The 26,250-nt window shown below is 32.0% G+C and overlaps 1 protein-coding gene across 4 annotated transcripts in view; it reads left to right on the top strand.

Annotated features, from left to right (window-relative positions):
- The window catches only part of Gprk1 (G protein-coupled receptor kinase 1), a 368,709-nt gene extending 345,117 nt beyond the window's left edge, over positions 1 to 23,592 (top strand). For all 4 annotated transcript variants that reach the window (XM_085822051.1, XM_085822049.1, XM_085822052.1 and 1 more), the window contains 3 exons: positions 3,469 to 3,594; positions 14,195 to 14,363; positions 20,639 to 23,592. In XM_085822051.1, coding sequence (XP_085678177.1) covers positions 3,469 to 3,594; positions 14,195 to 14,353 — 285 coding nt within the window. In that variant the 3' untranslated portion in view covers positions 14,354 to 14,363; positions 20,639 to 23,592. The remainder of the gene's footprint in view (positions 1 to 3,468; positions 3,595 to 14,194; positions 14,364 to 20,638) is intronic.
- The last annotated feature ends 2,658 nt before the right edge of the window (positions 23,593 to 26,250 follow it).

Below are 26,250 nucleotides of genomic sequence, written 5' to 3'. Positions count from 1 at the left end.
GAAAACCATAAGAAATAATGATTTGCCAAGTTGGAGTCAAGGATATAAAATATTAGTTGGTATAAAATCAACAGTGTTTCTATGTAGAATGTTTTATTTTGACATGTATGCCAAGCAGATACACAGCTGCAGAGTCAAATTATTGATCATACAAATTTATGCTAAAATGATTATTTTTTTCAATAAAGTGGTATTTTATTTAGTGCCAAAGTGAGATTGAGAATCGAGACTTTTATAATGAGGGGAAAAATCAAATGCTCATGTATAAAGCATACCTTCCCTACTGTAATAACTTTTTCTGAACTTTTTTTGTTTTAGATTAATCCATATCATATGACTTTTACACAATGCTTGTGAAATATCGCAATCAAAGTCAATCAGCCAATAATAATTTTGCCCACCAGCGGCCAAGCCGTAACGTCGCTGAACACTGGTAGTTCGGTCCGTGGTTCGAATTCCACGAACGAGCTGGCTGCATGGGTGTTTTCGTGGTATATGAGCCAATTTCCTTAAAAAAGCCTCCACGAAGGCATGCCTCCCTTAAGGTAGATAGCCCTCGAGTGCTTTGCCGTAATCTAATAAACCAAACCAATAATAATTTTAGAGCTTTTTTAATTATCCAGTCAAATGCTATTGAAACTGAAACAGTTTCATTCTGAATTGAGATTTAATTCTGAAGACAATACACTTGCTTTCTACTTCTTGGCCTAACTAGACTACTGCTTTGTTGCTGTCTTTACCAAAATGATGTCAAAAATGTAAATGTTAAGTTCTGGAATGGGCGGGATTAGTGTACCAGATCATTACTTGTGGCTGCAAAATGTTTAATTTAAAATAAACGAAATATTATTTAAATCTATCATGTTTGCAAGCTTCTTCATGTACGACACATTATCACCTTAAAACTTTCCTGTGAAAACTATACTTTTTAAAGTTGACGTGTGAAAAAGATTCCTGTAATCATATTACAGCACTGTTCCAGTGCATAATTTCTGTATATTAAACTTTTGAGATTGGGCATTTGAAAGCAAGTGTAATATCCTTAAAAATACAGGATTTTTCGTACCTTTTGTTTTCCCCCTTTTAGGAAGTTCCTTGCTATTGTCAACAATAGTGCTATTAAGTAGTTTGATTCATCTAGAAAAAGAGGCTTTCTTGTAACATAAAAAAAGGGAAATGTAGGTATTATTGTGTAAACTGTTCAGATGGTTTTCCTTATAAAGCAAAAATTGAAAGGTGTAATTGATTCCAAATCAGACTATTCAGTATATATATATATATATATATATATATATATATATATATGTTTGTGTGTATGTATAGAAAATGTCATTCTTTTTCTTCATATTACATCCCATTCCATTCTTAAAAGTTTATGAGATGTTAAGTAATAGTTTTAATTTATCTTACCAAGTTAAGTGCCTTTCTTTATAAAGTGATAAAAAAAATTAATTCTATTATATTTTGAAATTATGTTATAAAATTCCTCCATATCTGTTAGTTTGTAGAAATTCTTATTTTTTTTTAAATGCATCTAAAATTTTTTCATAGCTTTCATGAACATATTTTCTTAAATTTGCAAACTTTCATGGCTTCGTAAACAAAGAAGCATAATGCAAATGTTGCAGTAAACTCAAATGTTATTTACAGTCATATTTTCTTGCAATGTTTCATTGTTTTGCTAGATATTTTATTAAAATTATCCAAATTCTGTAAAATTTTCTCCATGGAAGGAATAATTAAAAAAACCACTACATAAATGATTAAAAACTTGAACTATATGGAAATGTTAAATTTTAAATTGCAGACAAATAAAAATTTTAAATCCAAATAAATATTAAAATTGTGTGAAAATGTACTGCTTAAGGGCGAAAACTGACAGTTTAAAATATGCAGTGTTTAATTCAAGTATGACTTGTACATCGTTTAAATATTTCATATTGCAATTTTTTTTGTAGCGAAAAACTTTGAAATCAGAAGGAAAAATTTGTGCATTATGTATAGTTTTCAAAAGAATAGGAAGAATTTACAAGAAAATTACAAATGAAGTTATCTTGGAAATTCTGAAACTGCAAAAATGAAAAGGAAAATCATAGGAAAAACCGGATCCTTAACACAAAGATTGTAGAAAGGGATAAGTGGTTAAGACTCCAGGGACATCAAACTTGACAGTTAACCCCTTTTTTCAGGTTGGAAAATGGGGGAAAAAGACATTACCACCAAAGTGGACATCCTGTCATTTCAAACAGGGTATAACAAGGCTAATATAATGGCCACCCCTTTCACAAAGGTTAGCTTATATTGCTTTGACTGTACATCAAATAAATTAAGTACCTTTTTTTTCACTAGTGCAAGATTGTGAAAAAAGTCTTTCAAGTGTGAATGCAAGAAATATTTTTCTTATTAAAATATATTTAAAAAATGTAATATTGTTTTATGAAAATAACAAAAATTGTATGGTGTTAGTAATTTAATTTAATTTTTGTTTGAAATTTTGAATTATAGGAATTTTATAATTATTCTGATAATGAGATAAATGTAAAAAAAATTTGATTATTAATGTAGAAAATAGTTAGTAAATAGTGTTTTTGAGTATAATATGAAAAGTCAGTGATAGAAAAATTAGTTTTAGATGATTGTCATATTTTAAGAAACTTATCGCTGTCATATTTTAAGAATCTTACAACGTGATATATTTAAATTATATTTTTTTAAACTTTAATTAAGCATTTTTGAGCCACAGAAAAAATTGGAGTTGTAAAATAGTTATGCCTGTTCTAGAAAGAAACATTTACATTTTTTTAAGAATGCAGTAGTACAGTAGCAATCTAGTTCAGCCGAGAAACAGCAAGTGCGCTGTGTTCATGATGAAATCTTGATTCAGAATGAGTTAATTTTGACTTCAATACCATATAATAAGATACTTAATAAAGCTCTATATAGTTGTTATTGGCTGATCGAATTTTAGTTCCATTTACATTACTAGCTTTATGCAAGTCTTATGATATGATTTAATCTAGAAATAAGGCAGTCGAGAAAAGTTGTAATATGCAACTGCTGTTTTTAGAACAAAAAGGAGAAATACCTAAATTAAAATGAAGAATTGGGGAGGGGGCTATTCCTAGCATAAGTTATAATTTTATTTATATACTTTTTATCTTTCATATATAATCACACACACACACACACACATATATATATATGCATGTATGTACATGTATATATACTATATGCATATTCTATACATGTGTGTATATGTGTATGTATAAGAAATTTAGAACCATATCCACAAAGACATGAAAGAAACTCAAAACCAATAAATATAAAATTCCCCATAAAGATGTATAAAAATTAACCAATAGGCATCAAACTAGTAGAAATAGAGGGAAAGAAAATATAAAAATAACAAAAAATAATATATATATATATTCCCTAATATTAATCTTAGTTTTCTCTTTTGAATTTCAGCTGATATTTATGGACCAGATAGAAGATGTGATATCTGATTATGTGATGGTTAAAGGAGAGCAGTGTATTGTGCTCAAAATGAAAGTTGACCGGGAACGTGATGCAAAAATTGTGCTCACAAATCCCGTAAGTATCATCTTGTTCCCGTAAGTACTTCTGTCGAAATGTGAAAGATGTCCATAAACTGTGTACTTAAGGTTTTATGAATATCTTCAGTTTCTTTGCAATGAGTCAGTACTTCATAACAGTTACCGAGGAGCTTGTATGTAAACACATGCATAAATAGTATTCAAGTTTCTTGAATATATACAACTTTTGAATGAAGCCTGTAGCTGGAATAGGTATACTGTATTAATAAAAATTAGCTTTTCTTATGGTTGTGTAAAACATGTGAGGTTGATATATTACCAAAAATAGCCTACTGTTTTTCAGTTGTAAGTATCAATATTTGGTATCTAATATCAATTTCAGCTGTAAGTTAGTTTGATAAAGAATAATTCTTTGTCATGTTTGCAAAATAGCATTAGGATTAGGCAGATATGCATCATTATATATATGTAATAAGATGACTTGAAGTAAGCTGCAACATGGTTTTCTGCATAATGGTCCACTGCATAAGTTAGGGAGACTTTAATTAGTAAGAAAGATGACACTTGAAGGAAAGACTTGTAGACAGATGTGGCCGAATTGAATATAACTTTTATTGGTGGATACAAACTAATTATCAAAAACATATTTTTCATCACACATGATCATGGGTGCAATATGCACCCCACAATTTTATATAGAGTATCACATTTTAGATAATGGCATAGTTAGTAGCACAAGCAAGCAAATGGAGAAAAGTACCATTTTGACTTCAGTCAAGCTGGAGCTAAAAAGAATGCAATTATCAAGTATGGGGCTCACCAAAAGGAAGTTTTGGTTCTTGAAATAGTGAGCTTAGGTTCAGAATTAGTTATGTCAACAGCGTTATGCAAACCATGCAAGATGGATTGATCTAGAAATTGCAGTCCATAAAAGTTATTACGATTTATCTAATATAGAGGAAATTGTGGGATTACCACTAGTTTAAATTATACTTTTAATATACATATTTTTTATCTTACATACATATACACTACCCTCCAAAAGCTAAGGAACAGCATGTTTTTTGTGTCTAATTTGAGAATGAAGCAACATAGAAACAAGAAACTTTCAGGGCATTTTCACTAAACAGTTTTTTAATGAATGCAACATAGAATGTTTCTAAATTTTAACATAAACATGAATTACAACAAAAAATTGCACCCTTGGCAGAGAAATCCAGTCTTGAGGAAACAGTATATTACAGTTTTCTGAGGAAAAATGGGGTGGTGACATTACAAAAATGGGTTATAATAAGGAATGTGTCCACCTCAAGCTGCAATACATTGCCAGCAGGGACATACCATGCTGTCAATCAAGTTGTCGGTCACTGAAATGGGAAGCAACGACCAGACATGGAGTAATCCTTGTTCAAGCTCATCTAAGGACCTTGCAGGAGACATTAAAGCAGCAACCTGTCTCTTTACTCAAGTAGTCCCAAAGAAATTCTTTCAGATTAAGGTCTGGGGATTGAACTGGCCATTCCATCTGCTCCATACCATGACTCTCAAGATATTCTTCAGCAACCTGAACTTGGTGTGGTCATGCATTGTTGTCCATCAAAAGAAATTCAAGACAAATAGCAGCGGCATATGGGCGGACATATTGATCAATGTTCTGATATTGATATATCAGTCCAGTCAAAGTTCCTCCATTGAACACATGCAGGTTAATGTGACCACTGAGAGAGATCCCAGCCGAAACCATTTTTCCACCACCTCTGTAATTCTGTCTTTCCGCAATGTGGGATTAGTTGTATCTGGTGCATTGTTCCCTCCAAATCAGCTGATGACCTGAATCACTCTCCAGTGTGAATGTGGACTCGTCTCTGAAGAGAACAGGCACCCATTGTTAACTAATTCAGGAGACATGTTTTCTTGCCCAACATAAACAGGCACCTCTGTGTCCTCCAGTCGTCTTGTATACAGACCTGTATTGTGCAGGTGTCTGTGCACTGTAGTAGCTGAGATTCTTGTTCCTATTGCCACTAAATGATCTGCCATGGCACAGTAATGTTACACCTCCTTCGAGCCCAAAGAGCTAAATAATGGTCTCCCACAGGGGTTTAAACTCTAGGTCTACCTGGAACATGTCTTCTAGACACAGAATCCTTGGATTCAAACTGATTCCATGGTTGGTGGACCACACTACGAGAGACACTGAGATGTCTAGCAGCACCTCGTGAGTAAAAATTATAATTTTTGCATTTTTTCGAACTCCTATATACTAATTCATTTTTATCGAATAAAAGTGGTAGCTATTGATTTTGCATATATTTTCTTAAACGTCATTAATATCATGCATATGAACTGTGAATTTAAACACTACTGACATTTTTGTAATAGTGAGTTTTGAAAAACATGCTGTTCCTTAACTTTTGGAAGGCAGTGTGTGTGTATGTATATATTATGAATTTTGTATTTAGTTAGATCTTTTTAGCATATAATTAAAATTGTTGTAATTCCCTGTGCAGCACAGTGCAAGACACATTTTGTGAGAAAACTGTATCGGAAAAATTTAAAAAAAAAAAAAATACAGGAGCATTTAACATCTAATAAATAGGAGCTCTTTAATTTGTATTGAAATTGAGTAAATTTAATTGACCACTATGTTAGCTGTAACCGGAATTTCATCTTGTTGGTTTTCTGAAATCTCAAGACTCGGAAATTACTTCAAATTTCTCGCGACTGATTGAAAGCTATAAACACCAGAGAGAGAATATCTCAGCTCAGTTTGCTTTAGTTAGTTGCTTAGCTACTGTTAGTGTGATTTGTTTAGTTTCACATGAACTTAGACATCTGGATTATCTTTCTCTTTAGATAACGCTTTGCTTGCATTGCATTTTAAGGTTTTTAGTAGTTTGAAGTATAACTACTGATTATATAGTGTGATATTGTAAACACTTGTACGGATATCTCTGAGGAAAATTCCAGCATTATGTTACATTTCTTTTGATAAGTATAAATTTTATTAGCCTTTTATTGGACTCGTGCATTCAATCTATCACAAAATGTGACAAGAGTGATGGAGGAACAGTTGAGGCAATTGGTAGCAGCCTTTGCTACATTCAAAGTAGAAGTGAAAGCTGACCAAGAATCCGTTAAATGAAAGATGGATGTTGACTAAGAATTCCACCAAAGAAGAGATGAAAGCTGTTCAAGATAAGATGACAGCTGGTCAAGAAAAGATGGAAACCAGTTAGGAATCTGTCAAAGAACAGATGAAAGCTGTTCGAGAGAAAATTGAAGGAGGTCAAGAGGAAAGGAAAAGAGAAATTACCTGCGTAATAGAAAACAAATTTGAGGCTATGCAAGGCAGAAGAAGAAATTCGTAGCGACAGCAGGGAGCAACTCTGATGGTTTAAAATTTTTATGAATGCCTCCTCATCCATCTCTGAAGCTATCCACGTATGATGGGAAGACCTTTTGGCAAGTGTATACAGCACAATTTTACATAGTGGTGGAGGCGAATGGATGGGATCCTTAAGCTAAGGCCTGTTATCTCACCGCTTCTCTAAGAGCAGACGCAGCGGATATGCTTCAGGCAGTCTATCCAACAGCTTTCAGCTGTTGGATAGACTTCAAAGCTCTATCCGGTGCGTTGAAGCTGTGCTTTGGGAAGAAATGTTTAAAAGACTACAGCAAGCTTCAATTAAAATCTCTCCAACAGAAGGCCATGGAGACACTTCAGGAGCTTTCTACAGATGTTGAATGGCTGTCTCATCTCGTCTTTTCACATTACGCAATAAAAGTAAAGGAAATCATGTCCTTGCAGTAATCTATCGATGGCATCCAGGATATTGAAATATAGAAAGCTCTGTGAATGGTGGATGTCCATGACTTGAAAAGTGCTCTGATGTCCACCATGACATTTGAAGCAGCCTACAAGCTACTCGTAGAGACTGACATCCGATACAGAGCTGCACAAGTCCAAGAACCAGTGGATCAAATGGCTGCTTGTTCAGATGATTTAACCAGACAAATCAATGCTTTGATATGGAATAGGAGTGTAAAGAAACTTACTCTAAAGAGCTGGAAATGTGGTACTGAAGGCTATGTTCGAAGAAACTGCAGAACATGGAAAATAAGACAGACAATTTAAACAGATAAGTCAATGCCTTGAGACAGAATAGGAGTGACAAGAAACCATCCCTAAAGTGCTGGAATTGCAGTGGTGAAGGCCACATACTGAGGAACTGCAGAACACCCCAGGACATGGAAAATAAAACTATTTCCCAGCAAAGACAGAGGAAACAAATTAGTGGCCATCTCACAGAGCGGATTTTGAATGATAATGGAAAACCCCATTTTAAAGCACTCAAGATTTCTGCAGTGAGTGGCAACAGTAATGGACTATTCATCAATGGGCATATAGGGAGTCGATTTCAATATGATCATAAACACAGGAACTAATGTTACCATCATTTGGAAAAGTTTATATCAACAGTTTAAGTATAAAATTATTTGGATGCCATGCACATTATGCTTCAGACTGCGTCTGGTGATAAAATTGACATTGATGAGAAGTTAAACATAAGAATCACATTTGAATTGCTATGGCATATGTGGGAGATATTACAGATCCTTGAATACTCGGATTAGACTTTCTAAGGAAATACCATTTTTTCTGGGACTTTAAAAATAATGAACTCATTCTGCATCTGAGGACATAACTATCTACCTTCAGAAGGGATCGTTTTTTGGAAATGCCAGTGCCTTGTCTGGAAGGCCCTGCTCAGAAGGCTGCTGTTATTGTACCAGGGTCGAAGAGAAACACAAGCTGCTTAGTCCGTTCGCCTGACAAATTACAGCATCAACATTGGCTGTTCGAGACCCTGGAAATGACAAAGAAGTCAGGAAAGATCATCTGGAAAACTGCAAGATTATACCCATAATTTATTTAATGGAGCCCTCAAACAGAAAACCTATCTAGGAGGACATTTCCATGTACAGTCCAACAACAAAAACAATACTGGCCTCTCTGGAACTCACTTCATTTTTGGAACAGCATCTTGTACCAAAAATTCGAATCGGATGATGGAAAGGCATTCCGATAGCAGCTGCTACTTCCAAGATCCTATATAATAGCCTTACAGGAGGCCACTTCGGAATATTGAAGAATTTGCTGAAAGTTTGAGAGTGCTTCTATTGGAGTAATGCAAAGGATGACATGCAAAATTGGTGCCTGTGCAGGTCGGAAAGGTCTGAAGAAACGCAGCCGAGATAAGTTGCAACCTTACAGCTTAGGAGCACCTTTGAATGCTTTGCTTTTGACATCTTATAACCTCTGCAATGAACTGCTGATGGCAACAAATATATCTTCATTGTCATTGACTACTTTACCAAGTGGATTGAAGCATACCCTATTCCTTATCAAGAGGCTGTCACAATAGCAGAGGTGATGATACAGCATTGGATTTCCAGGTTCAGAGTGCCTCTTCAGTTGCATTCCAATCAAGGAAAAAATTTTGTGTCAGCTGTAATTGGAAAACTCTGCAAGATATTAGTATTGACAAAACCCAAATGGCACCTTTACATCCCAAGTCAGACAGCATGGTGGAGAGGTTTAATTGAACCATCTTAAATAACCTGTTATTGGTGGTTTCCCAGAAACCAACAGGACCGGGACAAGATGTAACCTTTATTTTTATTGACTTATCACAGTTCTGTCCATGAGACTACTGGCCGTTCCTCATCTCAGATGCTCTTGGGTCGTGACCTTCGTCTGCCTTGCAATCTTCTGTTTGGTCGCCTTCTGAATGCCCTTCCATCACCTGAGGACTACACCCAAGATCTCCAGGCCAGGTTTGAAGTGATGCACAATTTTGCATGAGAGCAAGTCAACTTGGCGCCATAGGAGATGAAGACCCTGTACTATACTAGAGCTATAGGACACTGATTCGACGAAGGAGACAAGGTGTGGTTGTGGAATCTGATTGAATGCAAAGGACTCTGTCCTAAACTACAGTTACCGTTGAGTTGTTCCTTACACAGCCTTAAACAGGCTGAGAAACGTCTTAGTTCGGATCTGTAAGTCATCAAACTGTAGGCTAGCTCCTTACTATGGCCACAGTACATAGTGTATGTAATGTAAAGAGTATAAGACCATGATTTTTGTTTCCCACTTTGTAAATTTGTGCACTCATTTATTGATTTATTGTTTAAGTTATTTATTGCAATTATTGCTTATGTTGTGTGTTATTGTATTATAATGTTATCACATAGTTGCTTTAGTTGTAAGTATGGTTCCTGTACAGAAAGTTTACTGCCCGGGACCTTCAGTCCTTGGGAAGGGGGCAATGTTATGAGTTTTGTATTTAGATAGGCAATTTTAGTAGAATTATAAGTAAAATTATAGTATCTTTCTGTGTAATTTAGCCCGAGACAAAGTTTTTTGAGATTCCTATGCCCAAAGAATACAGGGGTATGTGCATTTAACATTGAGTAAATGGTCATCTCAGTAAATAGGTATCTCTTTAATTTGTATTGAAATTGAATAAATGTATCTGTAACCATAATTCCATCTTCATGTTGGTGTCTCTTGAGATGCAGAAGTTACTGGAAATTTCTTGTGACCGATTGAAAGCTATACAAAGCCAGCGAGAGAACATCTCAGCTCAGGTCTTTTTGTTAGTTGCTTAGTTACAGTTATTGCGATTTGTTTAGTTCCACGGGAACTGAGATATCTGAATTAGTCTTCATTTGAGATAATATGAGATTTATCTGAATTAGCCTTGTCTTCCATCCTGTTGTATTTTAACGTTTTTAGTAGTTTGAAGTATAACTGCTGATTATATCGTGTGATATTGTGTGTCTTTTACGAATACCTCTGAGGAAAATTCCAGTGTTCTGTTATATTTCTTTTGATAAGGATAAATTTTATTAACCTTTTATTGGACTTGTGTATTCAATATATTACAAACCTGTATGCATGCGACAATATATATATATATATATGTGTGTGTGTGTGTTTTACTTTATGCTTATTAATTAATTTTATTCTTATGATCTTTTTATCTGCTTCTTATAATGAAAATCTGACTTTAGCTTACTTTTTATGGTACATGTTGTATGTTATAGTAATAATTGAGATATTTTTCATAGAATAAAATTAGAATCTTGCAATATTGGACTGAATAATCATTCTCTGCACTTCAACTTTTTGTTTAAAAAAATCACGTTCTTTTAAATTAAAAACATTACACAATTTATCCTGGTGCTCTTAGAAAAATGACAGCTGTTTAATGTTTGTTTATGTCTTTTAACAAAACAAACAAATTTAAAAAATAGCAGTTGTATGTCCATTTTGCTGGTTTATGTACTTATAATTTTAAGGAAAAAACTGATGTAAATGAAAGAGGCTTTTCAAATGGTAAATAGAAAATAGGAAAGTGTCATAAATGCATATGCATATACAGTAAAGGCCCTGGATTATCTGGAAAGCTCAGGAAATGACGAATTCAGGATAGTTGACTGTATGAAAATCGGAATTCACATTAGAAAGAGCCAAATCAATGGGGACAATTTTGCTCTAAAATTGAAAAGACAATTATCTCATTTGTAACAAAATGAATATCAAAAGCCTATATTTAAAAAAAATTGCATTTCAGACATTAAAGCAAACAGATATTGTAGGCCTTTGTAAAACATCTGATCCGATTATAAAATCCAGCTGAACATGAGAATTGGCAGAGATGTTGCCAGTCATTCCAACAAAGGCGGATTTTTCTTTAGTTAGTTAGATAATAAAAAGATACAAGTCATGTATATAGCATATAAAAAAAATAAATCATTTATAAGTCTTCACTTTACATTGCCATATTATATCCGTTTTCAAAGTTGCATATCGTAGCTTTTGTTAATGACTAGATCCTGTGACTCCATTTCATGCAGTCCCAAATAAAAATCATTTCTTCAAAACGTGAGGAAAAAATAGAACTTATATCCTTTCTTTACAAAAATTGAACCATCTTGTCATAAACTAATCAAATTTACATTAAGCCAAAACAAACTTATGATTATATTCTGATATCCTGTGTATCGAGTATTGGTGCTAAATCACACAGTTTGGTGACAATGTATAAGCATTAATAGTATTACGAGCTCTCTTATGGCATTACAAATTTCTCATTTACTAAATTCTTTTGGCAAAAAATTTTCTAAAATTCAAAATATTCCAGTTATTCTGGGCTTCTACTATCTAGCGTGTATGTTCGTGCTGGCTGAAAAAAATTTTTAAAAATATTTTTATATCACTACACCCTGAAAAAGTTGCCTATTGCCTGATTATGCAAAATAAAATAAGAAATTTTCATATAAAAATACTTCTTCCATTCACAGATCTCTTTCAGAGTTTTGAAAAACTGCAAAATTTTGCTGGTTTTCATAATTTTTTAAAAAATAATTACTAAATGCACTGCAATTGAAGTGCAATTTCTACTAATGTAAATTTTGGAGCATGAGAAATACAAAACAAAACAAAAAAAAAAAAAAAAAAAAAAAAAAAAAGTTTAAATCTTAATTTTAAATTGTTTATTGTTTAAACAAAAGTTCAAAAAACACAATTTTTTGGTAAAAATAGCAGTATTTCAAAATTTCTGATAATTTTACTAATTTTATTAATTAAGTAGTGAATATATTTATCATTTAAAATTTTTTTTATTCAAAAAAAGATTTAAAGTGAGATTTTTGGAAAATTCTGGCATAATATTACATTTTGTTCATCTGATTTAGGGGCCTCCTAATGATTTTTTGGATTCCATCTGATTTGGGGGCCTCTCCTACATACTATTATTAAAAAGTACTATGAATAGAGGAGTGACTGTCATTTTATGTTGCAGTAGTTATAGTATTAAAAAAATCTTCAGTAAATTTATAAATATTAGCCTTATGTCTTGTCATCATTTGTTGTGGACTGAGTTTGAGATCTATTAAATGAAGGAGTTAAATTCTATGAGACTCTGCAGATTTTCTCTTTTTTTCCTTGCCTTTTGTGAGCAGTACTAAAGTATCTATGTTTCATGCTTATTCATATTGTTAAAAAATCAGTCTGTTGATTTGAGGCTCTTTAGCTTGACTTGTTCTGATGAATCCAAAGAACTGAAAAGTTTGCTGACAGACTTTCGAGGACTGTTCAGTTAATTTGCTGCTCAAAGAATGCTACAAAAGACCAAGAAATTAAGCTATGAGAACACGGCAGTCCTCAAAATAGTCACTGCAGACCTATGGACAGGCAGATCAATATCTGTAATTTCTGGACTCCAATCATAAGAGTTAATTGATAATCTTCTCAATTGATGAGAAAATGCACTTCCGTTGTGGTCTTTGATTTGCCTTTTTATATTTGATGTTCTTCAAGAACAGGGGTTCTGAACTAGAGAGATTTCATAGTTTCAGGGGGAAAATTAATTGTAAAGCACTTCTAGTTTATGAATTAAAAACTACTTTTATACAAGTTTTGTTATTTACCAACATTTTCTATATTTTTTGTTTAATTTATACAAAACTAATCTACATCTAAATCTATGTACTTTTCAAGATTTGGAAAGGAAGAGGGGTGGTATAATCTTCTAGCAATAAAAAAAGGGGTGCATGGGAAAAAACAATTGAGAATCACTCATCTAGAAATCCAATTACAGGATTCTTCTAGAACATTCTTGTGAGTACCATATCTATCCATGGTAGTTTCTAACAATACTTAGTTTCTTCCAGATCCAAGACAACCTATATAGTGGTGCCATCTAGTTGCAGGGCCGACGTATTCCGATTAATCATTGGTGCATTTGCAGATATAATTTTATATTTAGATAAATAGTTTTGTCCCCTTGAAAAGGGAAAACATAAATATTGTTAAAATAAAGTCTCCAGTATAAAAAAAAATTGATCTATTTTTTCTCTTCATTCAGAGACCCAGGGGAGTGCTGCAGTGGGGCCTAACTGCTAATATGCATTTTCTTTTGTTGTGTGTAGTGGAACTTTCCAGTGTCCTATTTGTTGAAATGTGTAATAATGATATTTGTTTTTTACCAAAAAGTTCATGGTCTTCTTAATTCTATATTGATTAAATAAAAGTTATATATGTCAGTATTATCCATAACAAACTTAAAGTACTTCATTGAAAATTTTTAATTAATACATGCATAAAATTGTTTTAGATTGTTTTTATGTATCAGATTTTAATTTATTGAATGTAATGTAATTATCATAAGTGTAATTTTGATTCAGAAATGTGTTCTGATCGTCGATCTTCCAATTGCACCACAAAAGCCCATGGTAAGGAGAGGAAAAAAACCTTATAATTGTAAGCTAGATTCAGAAATGTGTAATTTGGAACACTGGAGAATTATAATTCTGATCCGTTAATCAATTTATATTAGAAATTATTTAATCTTTTATATTTCTTAAAGTAAAGTAAATATTATTAATATTATTCAAAATAGGTTTCAAATGTTTTTGTGAAAATTTGTTTATTATTAAATGTTTAAAATCATTCTGTTTATCAGATTTGAAAATCATCTGAATATACTTTAGTATTGTTTATTAAGTTGTGGAGTAATGTGATTATATGGTAACTTATTTCCTTTTTCCTGCAAATATTTTAGGATGAAATTGGTCTGAAAGAATGGCTGACGTCCCTGAAATCCACATATAAGAACTCTTTAGAATTGTTGGCTAGCATGGCCAAGAAAGCTGGTAAAATATATGGCACAGAAACTAATAATAGGAATAATATTGTCACTCGTAATACCAATGGCAACTGAAGTCATTAAAGTAAGTGCATTTTAAAAATTCCCCTAGAATTTTCTAAATCCAGCATGGGGTTAGTGAAGTTTATTTCTTGCATATTGTTAATTCATTGATATTATAATTCCTGGACAAATAGTGATTCATTGTACCTAAAAGTACCTAAAATTGTACCTAAAAGTTTGAACTATAGAGATTTGCTTTTATGCAGTTTGTTTTTCATTAAGTATATTTAAAGTTCAGTCAACCAGAATCGAAGGCAGCAGGGGAAAAATTAATTATTCAGAAATTTGACCTGGAAGTACAGGGTATATCAATAAACTGGAATGTTAAGCCAATAAAGAAGTTTAATGCACACTTACCACCTGATGGAGAGGCTTGTATGATGACATATTATTTGTTTTAGGTGAGCAAACCATTCTGTTGGGAGATCTCAATGACAAAAATACATTATGGGGTTGCTCTGTCAACAATCAAAATGGCACTGAACTATTGAATATTGTTAATGATAGAGCTCTCTTATTCTTAAACGACAAATCTCCCACAAATTCCTCTTATAACTATGTTACAAACGAGGTCTTAGATGTTACAAGTCATGATTTATATTCTAAATGCAAATGGAAGGTTCAGGATAACACAGGAAGTGATCCCTCACCTGTCATGACCAAATATAATTTGAAGGATGAATGTTACTAAAAAGAACTACCGGAATTTTAAAAAGCTAATTGGGGGTCTTTATTGAACAATTGTTTCTGAAAGTATTGCAAATATGACTTTTCATGATTGGGACCAACATTGGCTTTATCTCAGAGGGATCATTCTAAGAGCTGCTAAGTTAGCTACCCCGAGAGGAAATACTAAGAATTTCTAACTTCACAATTATTTTACCTACACTCTTATTCTTAAGAGAAACAGTTTATCCAGGGAGTTTCTTATTTGTGAAAAAAACCTTCTAAGAGAACTGAAGTGAAGATAGTGAATGCAAAATTTAAGTACATCTATGCTTACCAAAGGAGGAAAAGATGGATCAGTATCTGTGAAAGCATTGATGCTAGGACTAAAAGTGAAAGCATTGATGCTAAAACCCAAAAGTATGGAAGCTAGGTAAGGCTTTTAACAATAAACAACCTCATTATCATAATGTTAAGTCAAAGAATCCGCTGTTTAGTGATGCTTTAGATCAGAAACAGCTTTAAAACAACTTGACTCTAAGCAGTTGCCTGGCCCTGAACAATTGCTCGCACTGATGATTACGCATATTGGTTCTTGCAGTAAACAAGAATTACTTAATATATTAATCAATCCTAGAATAATGTTTGAATATGAAGGGACTGGAAAAGAGCCTGTTAGGAAAGTCTATAAAGATGCTGGTACTCTGGACAGCTACAGACCTGTTGCCTTGACAGATTTTACCTGCAAGATTTTTGTGAAACTTATTGAATTGCCTTAGGTATCACTTGGCAACTAATAATCTTCTACCAATGGAACAATATGGTTTTAGAAAAGGACATAGTGTTCAAGACCTGATACTATGTTTTACTCAACATGTGAGAGATGCTCACAATAAAAACCCGACTAATCAGTACTATTATGAGTCTTCTGGATTTAAATAAGGCTTTTGACAGCATATGAAAGAATAGATTCATCAATAAATTATATGAAATTTTTGCTGTCGATGGGAGGGCTATTATATGGATCTAAGATTTTTCTCAGAAACAGAGTTTTCAGTGTTAAATATAATGGTGGTCTCTCTGGTAGATACCGATCAAAACAAGTGATTCCTCAGGGCTATGTATTGGGTCCCATCCTTTATGCATTATACATCTCTGTTATGGAATGTGTAATTACTCATGATTACAAATTATATTTGCTGATGATATTGTACTTTGGTGCAGTGGTCTAAACATTGACAATCTCAAATCCAGTATAAATAATTCAATTCAGGAAATTCAGAACTATTTTGGGGATCACATACTTAGTTTTAATCCTCTTAAATCTTTAACTGAATGCTTTACAACAAACAGGCAGCTATATAGTTAAAGTTTGAACATTTTCCTAAATGGTCACATCTTACAGTTTGAGAGGAATCCCAAATATCTTCATTTTGTCCTTGTCAATCACATGTAATTAGCACATTGACCTATTGGTATCTAAGGCTAGAAAGAGACAATAATTTGAAATTTATTTCTGGCTGCAACTGGGGTGTTGATGCCAAGACCCTAAGGAGAACTTATACCTGCCTTATAAGACCAATTCTTGAATTTGGTTTTCAAATCTATCATGTCACCTCAGATGCAAATCTTCAAAAACTGGAAAGGGTACAATTGAGTGCAACTCACCTTATTACTGGACTTTGAAACAGTACTCCAGCTGAAATCATTCTCTACTAGGCTGATTTGTAAACCTTGTGGCTAAGAAGTATTCCTAATCTTACTAAATGCTTTAGCAAACTCTTATGTTTTCTTGATCAACATCATACTGCAATCTTTTTGAATGGTTGTTAAAATAATCAAAGATTAAAAAGGAATAGTCCTCTCAGTCATGCTAAGAAATTGGATGTATTACAGTCTTCTGTTTAATTTAATTCTTTAAAACCTGCCGCATCTCCTGTGGACTCATTATCTAATGTTTTTTTTGTAGAGAGTTATTAACTATTACTTAGAAGTCTTCTTAACATCCTGAATACTCAAGACAGGCTTCTCTGGAAGTGATTCATAGACTACCTCTTGAGGCAGTTCTGATTTATACAGATGACAGTAAGAATGAACATTAACACACTGGTAGTGGGGCTTGTGTTAAACTTGGAGTGAAAGAAATGGCCCTGAAGCATAAAAATACCGATTTCTGTTCTGTTTTCAGCTTTGAATTGATTGCTATTGATATGCTTTTGATCTATGTACTAAAGCGACATTTATCTGGGGAAACTGGATCCTTATGGACAGCTGAAGTGTAATCCAATACCTAGATAACTAGAGAAAGATTAGAGACCTGAGAGGAATTAAAGTTATTTTAAAACTCAAGACCTTGTCCCATTCTTCAGTCCTCCTTCTACAATGGATACCATCTCCTGTAAACCTAAAATATAATGATATAGTTGATAGATTAGCAGAGTAGGGTACTTCCATGCCTCAGGTAAATACGTTCCATGCCTCTGACCTATCTTGAACTATACTTAGGAAGAAAGGCTTTAATTACTTCTTGGAGACAGCTACTGACTTACTCGTGGTATCTTAATTCTGGTCGTAGTACTGCTGTTGGTTTCAAGGGTGACAGAAAAGATAAATTGGCTCTGGCTCGGTTGAGTTAGGAACATATAAAGGGCCCACATACATTCCCATGATACTAAAATGTTCCAACTTGTGCCAAATGTGAAAACTGTGAAGCTACTGCACAACATCTATTTAGTTGTGTTGCCTTGGTGTGTGAAGATATGCTGAGGAGATCTAATTTTGTGTTAGAAGTTATGAAGGTAAATGAACCTAATGGATCTGATCTGATTCAGATCAGGGGGATTAGTAAGAAGAAGAAGAAGAAAAAATCAGCTAGGGTTCTTTATTATATGCCTGTAAATGTAGTTAAAGAATGAGAGAAATGTAATTCCATACATTGATAATAAAAATCTTTTCATTACAAAAAAATTTTTTTTTGAAAGAGAAATTAACAAATTCATTAATATGAAATGTAAAGGTGAAAATGATGGTAGCTATTCTGAGAGAAGCACAGTGATGTAAAATCATGTAGCTATAAGAACTAGATGGTGCATTTTCACGTGGACTGAAAGTTAATAAAATGTTTTTAAAGTCATTATCTTTTTATTTTTAAAAGGAAAATACTACCCATTTTAAAATATGAGATAAATATTTAAAACATTAAATATTAAAAAAAAAAAAAAAAAAAAGAATCTAAAGAAATACAAATTCAAAATCATTTAAAAAAAGCTGATTTGTCAAATATTTTGAGTGAAGGAATTTTGACTATTGAGAAAATATTAATTCTTAATGCATTTAGTTTGTTGAAATTAGTCAGTTTAACTTACTGAAAATTTCAAATTACTAAAGCTCAAGAATTTAGGACAGTTTAAAAAAAATATTGCTTTAACTGTGTAGTCAGGGTGCATGTATGTAGATAAAAGGAAAATAAAGAATATGTAAAAGATTAAATTAGCAATGTAAATTTCCCATCTGAATTCTAAAAATAGCAACATCTATTTGCACTGCGTCATTTCAAGACTATTCTATGTCATATGATTCTTACGTAATTTTGATGATGTAAATGGAACTAAAATTCTAACAGCCAATAGTAATTTTATAGCAGTATTAACTATCCAATCAAAATGCATTGAGAACCAAAATTAACTCAGCCTGAATAAAGATTTTATCCTGAATATTATTCACTTGCTTTCTAAGCTTTGACCTGGCCGGACTTCTATCTGTCTGCTCCTTATTTCTTACTGCAAGGGTGAGAGAATTCGCAAGATGATTCAAATTTCTTGGCAGAAGACATTGAAAAACACATTGAATGAGAAGATGCATGCATTTTTATTCAAAATAAATTTCAAATAATGCTTCTTTTATAATTCAAAGAATCAATATCTGAAATGTAAGAATCAACATCTGAAATTTGTTATGTCTAGTTTTAATACGACAAAAAACACAATTGCTATCTACCTAAGGAAAAAGATAACTTCATAGATAGACTTTCTAAGGGAAACTGTCAGCTACACAATGGGAAAAACAATGAATGCAAACCACAGCAAACCCTTTGTAAGGATATGAACACAGGTCAACTATCAGTGTTCCTCAGTCTTAAACACTCAGTTATTGAAGGGGGGATGTATCTGCTGTACTGATGTGGAATTCACTTCGAATGACTCAGTTACTTAGAAATTGAGAACATAGCATTAAAAATTATCATATATTTGATAAATTTTGTCTTCTAGTTCTATAAGTTTGAGGACTTTTATAATGAAATAATTCAAAATTGAGTATTCAGTGAAATAAGCATCTTCATAATTATAACAAATACTTTTGAACATATTGACAGCCTGAAGAATTTTAGAATCAATACCTTTTCATTTGAATGTTCCTAATACTTTTATATCGTAGTTTACTCAAATTCTCAAGATCGCCTCTCCTCCAAAATTTAATTGCTAGAAAAATTAGCAAGAGAAAAATAGCTGCCAAAATTCAGTGAGATTTGGATTGCCAATCTGTACATACGATCAACTTGGGTAATAAGTACCGTAATTTCGCACGTATAGTCTGCAGACACGATTTTGTATAAAAAAAATTCAATTAACGGGACTTGAACAGCGGAACTTTGTAACTGAACAAGAAATTATGTCTGTTTATAGAATTAAAGAGAAAGTATTATCACATAAAATGAAGCAACTTACATTGAAAGAAATGTTTAATAAAGTAAACAAATAAATATTAAGCTTTTTATTTGTAAATCTTGATACCCTTTAGATCATAATTGTTCTTTATTTCATAAATTACTGTTTCATATTTTTAATTTTAGAATTTCTGCATGCCATCTTATGAGATTTAAACTGATGATCTATAATCCGGAAAAATCGATAATCCGGAATCGCCGAAGACCCGACGAGTCTGGATTAACGACTTTTGACTGTATAAGTAAACGAATCACGCTTTTTTTTCGTACTCCAAGTACTTGCTACTATGGCTCCTAAAAACCGAGCTGACGCATGAACTACATTTCCCCCTCCCGGCAGTTGCGCTAAAGCAGTGCAAAGGATACCGTTTGCACTAAGTGAGTGCTCATACAAGACTTTCTTTGGCTCATATCCCGGCATCGCTTGATGCGCCAGCCTGTATTTTAGGAACTCTACTTGCTACTACTCATTCGTTCTGCACTATGCTCTATGGTTTACTATCGATACGATACATACGAATGTTTCTTGGAATCTTGCGCTTTTTTATATTTGATCATCGGCAGTTCACGACAGCATGTTTTTTAAATTTCGACGATTTTAACCGTGAACAACCAGCGTATTATCCGCACTGGTGGATAGTCCGCAGCTTCAAAAATTTTAAACACAGATAGTCCGTGGACTATACGCGCAAAATTACGGTACTATTTCTACCACCCACAATTCCAGACCAGAATTCCAAAATTTACAATGCATACGTTTACCTTACATTTTCTTGCTTGAATAAGTCATCTATATTATCTATAAAATTTCTTGAAATTTTTTAACAAAAGTATGGATTAGTATTATTTGAGATGTTGCTGGGTGTTCAGTATTTCTTTTGATAATTCTTTTTTAAATTTCTTTTTAGGTCAAGAAAACTGGTGTCATATTGGCCCCATATTCACCCCATGGAATAAAGAAGCATAAAAATAAAATGAAACATTTTATTAAAAAAAAAAACATATATATAGCCTGAGAAGATAAACCAGTTGACAATACGATTTAAAAATTGCATGGTCAATCTCTGAATTTTTTACCTCGCTCAATGAGGCAAGAGGTAGCAGTTGCACGGGTTTGAACTTATACAGTTTTTTTCTTCATATGCTGCTTCCTTAAACAAAAAGAACCTATTACGTGTAGATAGAAATATCGAGCATAGATCTTCTTTGAACTGCAACAGCTGAGCATCTGCTGAATGCCAAGTATGGCACAGGCTGGTGGGCTAGCATACATCTGTAAAACATCAGCTAATCTGAATTTTGTGTGCAATCTCAGATGTAACCAGGTTTACTTGTTAGTTGGCCGCATCTGGATTCATTCCTTTGTCTTGTTAATGGTAATGCATCCAACTCAGCTCGATAAATTATTTTGTATAGTTGTACGAGTGTAGTTGTTTGGTATGTATGCTTGCCTGTCTGAGCACCTTCCCAAGTTTCCACTTTGCCCTTCTCATGGGAAAAAACAACAAAATATCCCCAGTTTTTTCCATCATTTCCCTATGCAATGTCTGTTACCACTAAACGTTTGTACACCGTGTCATGAGGTAGCTCTAAGTAAGCACACGCTAAGAGTCAAAGTTAAGTATTAAGTTAAGTATGCAAGACCTTTGCTGTTATATAAGGAAGCAACAGAAAAGTCATGTTGTTTTGTAAAATACAAAACTATCGCATGGTTAATTGCTGTTTAGACTCATAGGCTGTTCAAATTTGTAATTTACTTAAAAGTATAATTTCTGTACATTTTTACCACTGTGAGTCAAAGTACTATATAGTGTATAAATATTCTAAAAATGTGTATTAACATTTTATGATGGTTTTAAATTCATTTATGTTCCAATTTTTTAAAAATTATTTTTAATTTACTAGAATTTTAATGTTGCCATAATTTTGCTTTTGCTAATTTCTTTTCTATAATTTCAAATAGTCATGTATATTTTATGACAACGTTCCTGAGAATTCTAGAATATACATGAAGCTTGTACCTTTTTTATTATGCAAATAATAAGTCAACTTTCTGTTATTGCATGGCTTTTCAAGAATTGGTAAATTTGTGGCACAATATTTTGAAGAGTTTAATTTTTTTAATCCGGTTATTGTATAGGTACTGTTTTAAGAATTTTGACAGTTTTATTCCATTTTATACATATTTTTGTCATTATGTTCATAAGTCATCATTGTATATACATAGATCATACAAATTTTATAGTTAAAGTTTTTCATTGTAGTGTATATAATTTCAATTTTTTTCTAAAAAGAAATTACTTAATATATATATATATATATAAAGAAATTCAAAATGATTTGAGCAGCTGAACTCTAAGATTATAAATACTATCATAACTATCCTAATATCGTAATCATGAAAGAAATGTATTGCTTTTCATGTTCCAGATTAGTTTTTGTCAAAAATTAATGTGTATGTTTTTTTATAGTTGTTCCATAGACACCTCAAGAGTTTTATTTTTTTAAATGCAATATTAATGTTTTGTATTTATTCTGAATAATTTTGATTTATTTATAATTTGAAGCATAATTTTGTTTTAAGCATTTTTTTTTTTTTTTTTTTTTTTCTGTAAATGTACGAAATTATTTGTAAATCATTGCTTTGATAAATAAACTTCCAGTATAGAAATTTAAAAGCTAATTAACAAGCAGGAGAGTTTCATATCTAGATTTATTTTAAATTGATTATTTGACAATTTCATTCTTGCTTCTGTTATGGAAATGATTTAAAGGTCCATTGTAGGTATGCCTCTGTATCAGTACTTTATAAAATAAAATAGTAAATCACTGGTGTTAAAATATTTATAGTTTAGTAATATTAGATATTTATTATTTAACTAAAAGCAAAGCAATAACATTTTAAGCAGTTCACTGGCATTATTTGGAATGTCAAATATCATCGGCTGCGAAATAAAAGGAATTTAGAGCGAATTAATTTTAATTATGGAGGAAATAAATGTTGCTGCAGTAGGATTTTGATTATCCCTATTTAGAATTTAAGAAATTTATTAAAAGTGTACTTAATTTAAAAAACATTTTTTTAATATAGGCAAAGTTAAAGTTTAGTCTTTTACTTAATAGAAGTACTAGTGCTTGAATGATGTCAGTCAGTGATAATTGCATCAAGAAAACATTTGCAGTACAAACTTTGCCAAATTGCAAAAGTAAAACTATGCATCCTGGAAATGAATATAAGATTTATTGATGGTTTATAGTTAGAATTTATATGTTCCATGCATGTATCTCATTTTATTTTACTGTATTTGTGTATTAAATTTGACCATGCTCTTGTGATTTTATCATGTGGTGAATATAATTTATATTTTTGTGCCATAAGTTTCAAATAAGTTTGTTGTTAAGCGCTTTATATTTAAAATTTTGAGAACATTTACGGTGAATTTTTACTTGCATTTACTGGATAATCCAAATTCTACTGTTTCTGTTCTTCCGTACAAATGGTATATACTGACATGAACAAGAATGCACTGCAGATTTATAGTTTGCGGTGTCTTGTTCATGAATAACTGTATAATTTATTTTTATTCTTGAAAAGTGAAATTTTGTGTTTTTGTCTGTATATGTAATCTAGTGTTACAAAATTCTAATTAAAACTGAAAAAGAAACAAAACCTGTTCATGTTGCTCATTTGTTGTGTTTTATTTTCTAAAGACATGTAATTTAGATAGTTGTGATCTGGCTTTTATATGTCATAACTTTCTCTTTGTATCATAAAGATCAAAGGCCAACTGCTTATTTATTAAGTGTAATATATACATATGAGAACTGAACATATTAATAAATTTTATGTTCTTTTTGAAAACTGTTATCTTTTGTTTACAAATATTTCATGTGCTTCCTTAGTATGATATAAACCTAGGAACTACACTAACAGGGAATTATATTTAAAAAATGACATTTAATTGAAGAATGCACATGTGTTTATTAATAGTTAATTATTCTTGAATAATTACATTGGTTACCAAAGATTTTGTCACTTTTGTGGCTTTTTGCAGTCAGACGTTTGCTGGTTGAGCATTCATTGAACACTATGGCCTTTGTTCAACAGTCTCATTTCCAAGACTTTTGCTTAGTGGTCATTGCTGGGTATAACTAAATATTACATCTGCAGGAAGGGAAGCTAATACACACAAGCTTCATGTTCATAAATTCATATGTAAATCCATATGTTCAAGCTTTGCATATGAATTGAGCCAACACTCTTAGTTTTAAGTTAACAGGCAGCCTGTGCCCACCGTACCGTCTGAGGTGGCGTATGAAATAAATAGGTTTGTTTTCTGTTGATTTCAGATATGCAAATTGTTCTTATTGCTTTCAGTTTCTGAGTGGTGTCACAGTTATTTTCTTTACTTGATAGTATGCAAATGTTTTCAAGGAATATGGGGGGGGAGTAAAGTGAGGTTTAAGTCAGTCTGTGTATTGAAACTTGAAATATGAAGTTCATATTTCCATTTGAGTATTTTGATAGTTCATTTCCATATACAAATAACATAAATATTTATGGTTAAGCATAATTTCTGAGTAAAACTTTTAACATCAACAGATTTTCTATCTTTGACAGGGAAATGTTGAATATTTGGAAATCTTTGTACAAAAGATCTACTAGGAGAAATTAAATTAAAATTTTTATTGTGTTTTTAAAAAATTATTGTTGTTGTGAATGGGACAGCAGAGACAAGAAAAATTAAAACTTACACATTAAAAAACTAAGCATTCGTCCAAGCAAGCATCAAGAGAAGCTAAATGTCATCAATAAAGAATTTATAAATCCTGAAAAGTTATATTTTCTTCCACTGTACATCAAGCATCACTTAACAGCAAATATTATTACTGCAATGGATGGTAATTGTTAGGATTCACATATTTAAAGGGTGAAAAAAAATTGTAATGTTAGTAAATGAGGGTAGTATAAACAAAGCAGGTATTTATCTAGGAAATAAAGAAAAATAAATAAATTCTGTCAGCATTTAATTCCAGCTGAAGGTCTTTTAGGAACATGTATAAAAATAACTATCTGCACATGTGTAGGGAAGAGAACTCTTAAAACAGACATGATTTATGTAGAGTAAGAAACTATTTAATGCAACTGCAGCCTGATTTATGCAATGGAAAATAGAGATATGCCATAAGCCTCTGAATGCTTCTATAATATTCAAGATACGTCAAATTTTAAAAATATTTTTTGAGTCTTCAGTTTCAGAAATGTAAAATTTCACATGTAAACAGCAGAAACAAAAATTTAAAATTTTCTATTTTAGTTTTTTATCTTAAAAAAATCACCAAACACTGGACTCTTGTATTGTTTTCTTATCAGCAACTGATACCATTTAATAAAGCCTTAATTTGTATGCTAATAATAAATACTGTGTTATTGTGTGACCACCAAATTTGAAGCTCATGATGTCATGAAAATATCATAGTTTTATTTTGGTATTATTATTATAGATGTTATTATATTATTAAATTGAAAGGTAATTTAATTACACTGGTATCTTATCATTATGATTTAATGAATTAACATTTGCACTAACATCAGTAAGACTCTGATTTAAAATATATAGAACTTATATTTTATAATACAATACTATAAAGCTTATAATATTTTGTAACGTAACTCAAAATAAACTGAAGCTACAAAAACCAGAACATATAGAAAAGTGAAATACATTTTTGGTTTAAGTTTTTTTTAATGAAAAAATGGTAAGTTATTATGTTATTTCACAAAATAATTTATGTAATTCACATTACTAATGTCTATTTATTGAAAGGAATGAGAGGAAAGGGCATTTTTGTAAGAATTTGTGTCTTGGGCCTCTTGTTTTTTAAATTGACTCCTGGATATGGCATGTCATCATATTTTTTTTTTTCACTTTTTCCTCGATTTCTTCTTTACTTATTTCAGATCAGTGCATATGGTGAGCACTGTCATCTGGAAATTTCCTGATCTGAGGAATGATAACAAAACAATCAAAGTCCTTGTAGACTTGTTGAGTTCTGTTTGGCTTTATTCCAGTCAGGCTATGTACAACAGAAAGTCATATTTTGAGTCAATATTCCTTTCCCTGATGCATATAAATTTGTGTACTTGTCAGGTATACAGGAAAGAGGGACCTGGCATTCTTCTGAATAATATTTATTTCACACATAAAATGATGCTCACAATATAGGAAATCATACATACAACTGGACAGAACATCAAAACTTTGAACTCATATTAGTGCATTTGGTAATAATTTTCAGTATTGTCCTTCAGTTTTAAATTTGGTATTAAATAACTTAACATAAAGCACTTTTATATCAAAGTGCTTTATGTTTCAAACTTCAGAAATCAGTTCTTAAAAATTTTAACATTTTCTTAAATTTATTAATTTTTACTGAGGGCAGCCTTAGTCAAAATGACTGGATGGATGGAGGGATGGTGAAATTAATGATGCATAACATAGAAGGTTATGATGTGCCA

Source organism: Stegodyphus dumicola, chromosome 8, assembly GCF_044657685.1.
Source record: "Stegodyphus dumicola isolate Sdum_Otavi_A_Nest chromosome 8, ASM4465768v1".
Classification (NCBI taxonomy): domain Eukaryota; kingdom Metazoa; phylum Arthropoda; class Arachnida; order Araneae; family Eresidae; genus Stegodyphus; species Stegodyphus dumicola.
Note: the sequence above shows the minus strand (reverse complement) of the source record. Positions and strands in the feature narration are given on the sequence as shown.